The 8,573-nt window shown below is 41.6% G+C and overlaps 1 protein-coding gene and 1 pseudogene across 1 annotated transcript; both read left to right on the top strand.

Annotated features, from left to right (window-relative positions):
* The first annotated feature begins 5,542 nt into the window (after window positions 1–5,542).
* On the top strand, window positions 5,543–6,091 carry LOC147901278 (uncharacterized). Its single transcript, XM_087376462.1, has 2 exons — window positions 5,543–5,551; window positions 5,627–6,091. Exons 1-2 carry the CDS (start codon window positions 5,543–5,545, stop codon window positions 6,089–6,091), a joined length of 474 nt encoding a protein of 157 aa, XP_087232588.1.
* Window positions 6,092–6,347: 256 nt separating this feature from the next.
* On the top strand, window positions 6,348–7,796 carry LOC147901277 (uncharacterized; annotated as a pseudogene).
* Window positions 7,797–8,573: the final 777 nt, after the last annotated feature.

The following is an 8,573-nucleotide window of genomic DNA, read 5'->3' as shown; positions in this document are numbered from 1 at the left end:
AACCGAGCTACTCAAATGCCTTCTCCTCATATGGGGGGCTTACAAGTAGAGTTAGCTGGTTCCTGCGTAGTTACACGAGAGTGGAGCATTGACATCTAACACCCCCCCTCACCCGCAAGTGAACTTACTTTTTCAGCCCAATGCCAAGTCGATGAAGATGCCTCTCCAGCAAGTCTCTTCCAAGAGCCTTCATGAAGATGTCCGCAGCATTCTCTGTAGTCGGACAGTACACCAAGTCAACCTCTCCATCCATGATGAGCTCGCATACAAAGTGATATTGAATCTCAATGTGTTTTGTGCGAGTGTAGAACACCGGGTTCTTTGCAGTCGCCATGCAACTCTGATTGTCACATGATAACTGCGTAGGCTTGTTCTGCACTACACCCATGTTCCCCAAAATCCTCCTCAACCACACTGCCTCGCAAGAAGCAAAGCAAGCAGATTTGTACTCAGCCTCGGTAGAAGAAAGAGCAATTGTGGGTTGCTTCTTGCTGACCCATGACACAACTCTAGATCCAAGTGAGAAATAGTACCCTGTCACTGATCTCCTGCTGTCCATGTCTCTTGATCAATCCGAGTCACAGAATCCAGTCATAATGTTGCCCTTGGTATAGATGATGCCATAATCAAGTGTGCCTTTGATGTATTTCAGCACCCGCATCCCTGCCCTCCAATGGTTCTCCTGGGGCTTATTGGAAAACCTGCTTTGTACACTAGTCACAAAACTGATGTCCCGCCGTGTGTTGCATAGGTAAATCAAGCTACCCACAAGCCTTCTGTACTTCGCTTCATCCACCAGTGGTGATGAATCCTCATTTGAGAGCTTCGCGTCAACCTCCATAGGGGTACCAACTGTCTTGCACTCAGCCATGCCAAATGCCTTCAGTATCTTTCCACCATACTTTAGTTATGAAATGAAGATCTGTTTTGGCTCCTGCCAAAAACTTCAATCCGCAAACAAAAATGCATCAGTCTGAGGTCTGTCATTTCAAACTCTCTTCCTAGCAAATGCTTCATCTGCAAGATCTTCTTTTCATGGTTTCCTGTTATGACAAGGTCGTCCACATGAAGGACCATGATCATACACCTACCTCCTTCTCTAAAGATATACAAATTTGCATCAGATGGGCTCCTCCTAAACCCATTTTGCAAAAAGTAGGCATCCATTCACTGGTACCATGCTCATGGGACCTGTTTCAGCCTGTAAAGTGCCTTCTTCAGTTTGCAGACTTTACCTTCTGAACTGGGGATCTCAAAACCTGGTGGTTGTTCCACATATACCTGCTCCTTGAGATCTCGATTCAAAAAGGCAGATTTCACATCCATCTGAAACACAGGCCAACTTCCCTGGGCAGCTAAAGCCAAAACATTGTGAATTATGGTTAGTCGAGCTATGGGAGCAAAAGTATCTTGATAATCGAAACCCTGTACCTATGCAAATCCTTTTGCCACGAGCCGAGCCTTGTACTTATCCAACGTGCCGTCGGACTTGTACTTGGTCTTGTACACCCACTTATTCTGATTACCTTGTGTTTTGGTGGTTGATCCACAAGGTCCCAAGTGTTGCTCTTCATTATGGAGCCATACTCTGACTGCATAGCCTCCATCCACCTATCATCGCCCTGTGCCTCTTCAAGACACTTGGGTTCATCAGCACGGATCACTTCTATCATCAAAGCATAGTTGACCAAGTGTTCCTGCGCCCTTCTTTGCTCCTCTAATCTCTTGGACTGGTGGTGTTCGGATGGTTCCTCCTCAATGGCTGGAGGTACTCTGCCATCCAAAAGCTGCTTTACCCACTTCGGGAATGGCCGTTGCCATTGTGGTTCTACAGGCTCTTCTTCATCTTCTTTGTCTTGAATCCTCCCAAGCACCGTTGGGGGAGTTCGGTCGGTCTGCTATTGGTGGTGGTACTGGATGGATATCCTAGTCGTGGTTGTCTGGGAAGGAAGCATCCTCCTTCAATTGATGTAGCTGTTCTGAGAAGACCACATCACGACTTACAATTACCTTCTTGGTAACAGGGTTATAGAGATAGTAACCCTTCGCCTCTTCACTGTAGCCCAAGAAAATGCATTTCTGGCACTTCGGTTGCCATTTGGTCCTGGTAGCATCATAGACATGCACAAAACAGTCACATCCAAAAACTCTGAAATGTGCAGCTAAAGGTTTCTTACCAGAAAAGGCTTGCAGTGGAGTCATCCTGTTCACAGCCTTCGTGTAGCTACGATTCAGGATGTAAACTACAGTGTTACATGCTTCAACCCAGAAAGTCTTTGGCAAATCTTTCCCTTTCATCATACTCCAGCTCATTTCGTAGATGACGCACATCTTGCATTCTGCTACTCCATTTTGCTGTGATGTATGTGGCGGGGGTTTCTGCCTCTTGATTCCGTGACTTTTGCAGTAACTTTCGAATTCAGTTGATGTGAACTCTCCACCTCTGACTGATCTCAACTTCTTCACCTTCCTCCCTGTTTCTTTCTCGATCATTACATGCCATTCCTTGAACCTACTAAAAGCCTCGTCTTTAGTCTTTAGGAAGTATATCCATATCCTTCTACTGTAGTCGTCGATCAGCATCATAAAGTAGTAGGAACCACCCAAAGCTTCTGTCTCCATCTTTCTGCAGAGGTCTGTGTGAACGAGCTCTAGAGGAGCCTTTGCCCTGTTGGCCTCTTTAGGAAAGGGATGCCGATACTGCTTGCCCATCATGCAAGCTTCACATACATTGGGTAGATCTGAAATTTTTGGTAGGTCTGCAATCATTCCACTTTTATGCATCTCCTTCAAAGAACTAAGGTTTAGATGACCAAACCTCTCATGCCACAGCTTAGTGTTCTTCACATCCGCTCGAGCACTAAAAGCTGAGAGTTCGTAAATGTTGTTGCACCGTGACCTTTAACAATGACCTTCCCTTGAAGATCCAGAATCTGTGCACCATTCTTATTGAATTGAACTTTGAGTTCCCGATCCATGATCATGGAAATGGACAACAAGTTCCTCTTGATATCTCGCACATAAAGAACATCGGACAACTGTTTTACAACTCCATCTGACTTGAGAGCAATCGTACCTTTTCCTTTTGCTAGACATTTTGCATCATTGCCGACTACTACTAGGATGTCATTCCCTACCGGTTGTAGAGAGGTATACCAATCCTTCCCACTGGTCATGTGGTGCGATGCACCACTTTCAATGATCCACGGTTTATCATCCGTAGGTACATGAACTGCCTCCGTGCAAGTCTCCTTAATTGCGATGAACAGCTCTACTGGTACTGCCTGCGCGCTGTTGCTAGACTCTTTCTTTACTCCGTTCTTCTCATCTACAATCTTCTTTTGGTACTCATTCTGCTTGTGCCCTGCCTTGTTGCAATAGAAGCACTTGATCTTCTTCTTTCTCCTTTTATCATCAGAAGAAGATGGGTTACTAGAGTCCTTACCCTTACCTTTCTTTGATCCGGTCCAGAAAGCCGAATCTTCTCCAGTCCTTGTCTTTTGATGCATCTCCTCCTCTAGAAGCATCGTGCTAAAATCCTCAAAGTTGAAGGGTAGATTTTTGTTTTGCGTATTCAGCACCGTAACAAGACCATCGTACTTTGGTGGGAGAATCCGTATGCACCTTCGTGCTAGATTCTTGTTGGTGATGGTGATGCCAATTGCAGTCATCTGATCACACAGATTCTTCACCCTGGTGATGAACTTCTCTGCTGCTTCAGACTCAGACAACTTCTCGTTCGCAAGTTGAGTCTCCAGATCCTAAATCTGCATCTGATTCATGGTCTCGTACTGATTTTTCAAGACCATCCATGCCTCCTCTACTGTGGTGACATGTTGAATTAACGCCATGATGGAATCACTAATACTGCAGACAATAGAACATAGTGCATCTACATTTCTTCTTGTCCATGCGAGAATCTCATCCGCAGTTGGTATATCTGTTGTCTTGCATTGGCTGGATCCGGCTCACGTCCACCCCAGTAGCAGTTTCCCAAAGCTCGTATGCACTTAGGATGGTTTTTATCTTGAACTTCGAGAGTGGATAGTTAGAGCCGTCCAACTTTTCACTTTCGCCGAACGGTGGGATTCGTAGTCTTGCGGGTTGGGCCATCTCTCACAATCTGCTCGCAAACAAAAACACACAACCAAATCTTCTTGCTAGAGTCTAGGCTCTGATACCATGTAAGAAAATAATACGTCTGTGCTCAACAGATAACAGGATCTCTACACAAGAGAGAAAACAAGATAGTATGGAGAATCAAAAATTTGATTACTCTAAAATTGATACAATAGATGGCGCTGCCTCCCAACCGTGCGCTCCTATGAAAGAAGCTTTGATGGCATGCTGGAAACAATAGAAGATAGAGGCTGGATGCTAAGGAATCAAGGTTGCTGTAGCCAGCGATGAAATGCACTTCACGATCTTGCTCTTATATAGCCACCAGTCGTAGTCAGTTAGGCTCAATTGGGTGACCGACCCAGTCCGCCCCAAATGGTCGACTGGGCGAAATAGGCCACCAACCATACGATAGAACCGATGCGCAAAACAGAGCAATTGACCTATGGTCACCGTTTGGCCTAGAGCCATCCGAGATCATCTGAGGCTCCAAACGGGCCCCCCAACTCGAGAGTGGGGTGCCTCGAGAAATGCTCCATCTACCCTCAGTGCGGTCAATCAAGGGATGCCTTCCCACACTTGCATGTAGCCTAGTTGGTGGTGTGCCAACTCTATCTGAAGCCATCTAGCCATCAGGCCACACATGGCCCCCATCTGGTGTCCAAACCAAGACCTACCGGATAACCGAGCTACTCAAATGCCTTCTCCTCATATGGGGGGCTTATAAGTAGAGTTAGCTAGTTCCCGCATAGTTACACAAGAGTGGAGCATTGATATCTAACATTATATGTGTTACCTTTTTTTGAGCTTTTAAGGGTTTTGTGAACAATTCTTAATATGTTTGAAGCTATATATTTTTTATTTTTTAGCCTTAATGAAACGGCAATTATTAAAACAAATCTCAAGGACTATTCGTACAACATGAAGACAATGTGTTCGTGTGATGAGAATGAGTACTTTTCACTTTTTTCTAAGGAAGAAAAAAAGACACTTGAAAAACATAGGGCAAATGAAAGTAGTAAAGGATCAAGTACTTGGTATCCTTTGACATCTCTAATGCTAGGGAGAATGGTATTTGCAGTAAGTTTCATACCATTTGTCATGGATGTCTTTTGAATTAGAACTAACTAATTCATTGTACTCATTCATTTCTTTGGAATATATTTTAGCCACTATACAAGCAAGATTATGAGGCAAAGCTAAAGGAACTTCAGCCAAATTTGAGTGTTGCTGATATGGAGACGGCACTTAAAAGTATTCGAAAGGATGTGAATCTCAAGTATGGTCGAAAAATGATCAAGGTATGGTTAATTTAATGATTTTTAAGATAAAGTTGATTTTTTAAAGTGTGCAAGCATTTTTTGAGATTGAGAAAGAACTCATAATATTAAAAAAGGATGTAAATATGGCATTTGTTTAGAAAATGATCAAGGTATGGGATATGCATGTATTGTATGATCAGAAAATACAGTTGAGTGTGACGATTGCATGTATTGTTTATATGTAGATTCTGTCTATTGTCAAACCAACAAATAGTGAAGATTGGTTTAATATCTTGTGGAGCCTCCCATTTGATGATAAATCATCCATTGTCACATTGGAAAAGTTGTATAACATCTCCATTGCAAAGGTCTCAAAGGAGACACAACTAGCAACCCTCAGAATCTTAGGGTCAGATTCAAATTTGAGAACAAGTTATGGGATGCCAAAAGCTAATAGAGAATTCATAAAGTGGATGGCGAAAGAGGCATGGATGGATCAGTTGCTTTGTGAATCTGAGAGGTTACTCTCTCAGGTCTTGGTTGCTAGTCAACAAGCTAGCTTTGTGCTTCCTCAAGATCCTACGTTGAGAGAGTACTTTGGGGAGATACAAGCAATGAGTAGACTTGAACTTTATGAAGATTTAAAGGATTCAATGACTGTTGCTACAGCTGCAATAGGACAAATGGAGATGACGAGGGCATCTCGATGATTGGTATTTAGGTAAGCAATACATGTTTTTTCCTTTTCAATTAAAAATCCATCCTTAAGTACTTCGCTTTTGTACTAAGACTCTTATTGTATGCAGGTTCTTGCAATCCTTAAAAGCTGTTGGTAAGATTGAAAAATTGTTGCCCATATGTCGAGTATGGACAAAAATTTAGGACTCAAAATTCTGTGTGTACTCTCCAAACATGATAGAAAAAGAAGGGAAGCAAGTGCTCTCTGAGTGGGAGAGAAAGAACTGCCTGTGGTGTCTCGATATGAAAAAAGGATGCTGCATCGAGGAAGAGGTAGAGTTGTACACACAGCATAAAAAGGGAGAGATGGGTTCATCAAAAAGCAAATTCAGTCCACAAGGATGATGCAGTCATTGAGATTCAAAAAACACTTGAGAAGATGACTAAAAAGGACAAGGATTCAAGTATGGAACTAAAGAAGGGTGGTAGGCCACCAAAAAATCATGGTACTAATAATGGTAAGCTCTCTTGGTCTTTTTTCAAGCTGTTATTTGTTTGTGTAACATATGTTGTTATCACTCTGTGTCTTTACATATGTGGTGTGGATATAGATGTGCAGGTATTGCAGTCTACACCCATTTTGAAAGGATGTAAATGGAAAGATAGGTCTATCCACTTTTTGTACATTCCATTGACCTCTCTAACTTTGAATCGGAGTGGCACATGTGATGCTTCACATTGCAAGGTTTGGTGCTATGATTATGTCGAGTTTGGGAAGCAATTGTCTGTCTCAAACTTCACACAAGCCTATATAGACATGAAGGAATACTTTGTGGGTCTTGGAGGTGAAAGAAAAACAAGAAATGGTAAGAGTGTTGCTTGGGCTGCAGATTTTGTCATTCTTGATCTGCCTACACAGCTAGAAGCTCTTGGAGTAGAGGATTCCACATCTCCATCTTGGAATTTATTAACAGAGGATTGGGTACGCTACTCCTTGCTAGTAGCGGCCATAGTTGTTTCAGATTCTGGTTGGATCCTAGTTATGTGTGCTCCTCATGTTCTTCATTTGATTGAGCATTATGCTAGGATCAGTAGATTGGAGTTTGCATGTCGAATGTACATGCAATGCTTGGATGCATATTGTACAATCAAAGTTGGTGGTATTGATCATAAGGTGAGACAATTATCTTACAATGACCTGTTGAAAGAATTTATGCTCTTGTATAATGAAATGGCTTGTCCTAAGCATAAGTTTAATTCTTTTCTTGTCTTTAGGTGGATGTTGTGGTTTTATACCTTTTTCATCGGGCTGGTATGTCTTGTGTTTGTAATTCTAGAAATGCTTTTGTGGTTGGTACCAAATTGGGCATTGCTTTTGGAAGTAGTTTGTTTCATCATTATTTACCAACAAGTGAGCAGACTATAAAACATGGTGAGAGTATTCCATGGAGAGGTGCATTGGAGAAGGCTCCATGCATGATGTTATACTTCTTGGAGTTGTTGTGTCCAATTTCTAGACATGTGGTGGACTTAGGTGCTGGGACTGGTTCTATGCAAAAAGCATGCGTGCATTCTCGGAGAGCATGCTTATCTATTGACAATGATCCTGACATTTGCAATTCTATATTGCAACCATTTTTGGATGGATAAAAAGGAAAGGGAGATGTGTTAAGCAACTATGGGACTCTAAATGATTCCAAAGATGTGGAAATGGTTGTTAATCTTCCAGATGACTAGTAAGTATGTTACTCTCGTCTTTTATCTTTGTTGGAGAATATTATTATCAATGCGGCATTGATATTGATTGATCTATTTTAGCTTTTTGCCTTCTTATGCAGGTGCTATGGCTGAGATGATGTGTAATGACATTGCATTCAATGCCCCCATCAAAGAGAGAAGGCATCATCGCAATATCTATGTGGATGACATCAGGAAAGAAGATTGAGTCTAGTGATTTGACATGAGTTTTTCCCTTCAAGCAATTCATTTTTCTTGTGATGCCCTAGTATTGAACATGCATAACTTTTGTGGTGTCTTACACCTATTTCATTTGCTAGAGATGTAGTAATCATATTGAAGAACTATTAGTACATCATGTGAGTACCCATGAATATTAATCTCAATATCAAATATTCAATTTTGAGCATGTTGGTTTCATAAAACTTTTTCTATTTGCTAGAGATGTGACAATCATGTCATATCTTAGTTAAGGTTTGCATGTCAAAACTATGAGTTGTGTACAAATGATCATCATGGTGAATTGAATCTTAAAGTATCTCCTTGATGCAACTAATAAATGTTTTGGCATAGATGCATGCAAATTTGCACCCTAAATTCTTCACCATGTGACTTGTAATCATTTCATCGATAAATCACTATCTATCATGATAGTATGAATGATGGATGATATAGGTGGAAGGTGTTGAAATGAAGTAGACATGGAAAGTAGTTTTGTGAATAAAGGGATCTTATAAGCCCTAAATACTATTGGAAAGAAATGTAATTAAATGTATA

Source organism: Dipteris shenzhenensis, chromosome 6 (assembly GCF_047967505.1).
Source record: "Dipteris shenzhenensis isolate YYH24624 ecotype China chromosome 6, Dip_SZ_1.0, whole genome shotgun sequence".
Lineage (NCBI taxonomy): Eukaryota > Viridiplantae > Streptophyta > Polypodiopsida > Gleicheniales > Dipteridaceae > Dipteris > Dipteris shenzhenensis.
This window is presented reverse-complemented; position numbering and strand designations above follow the sequence as displayed.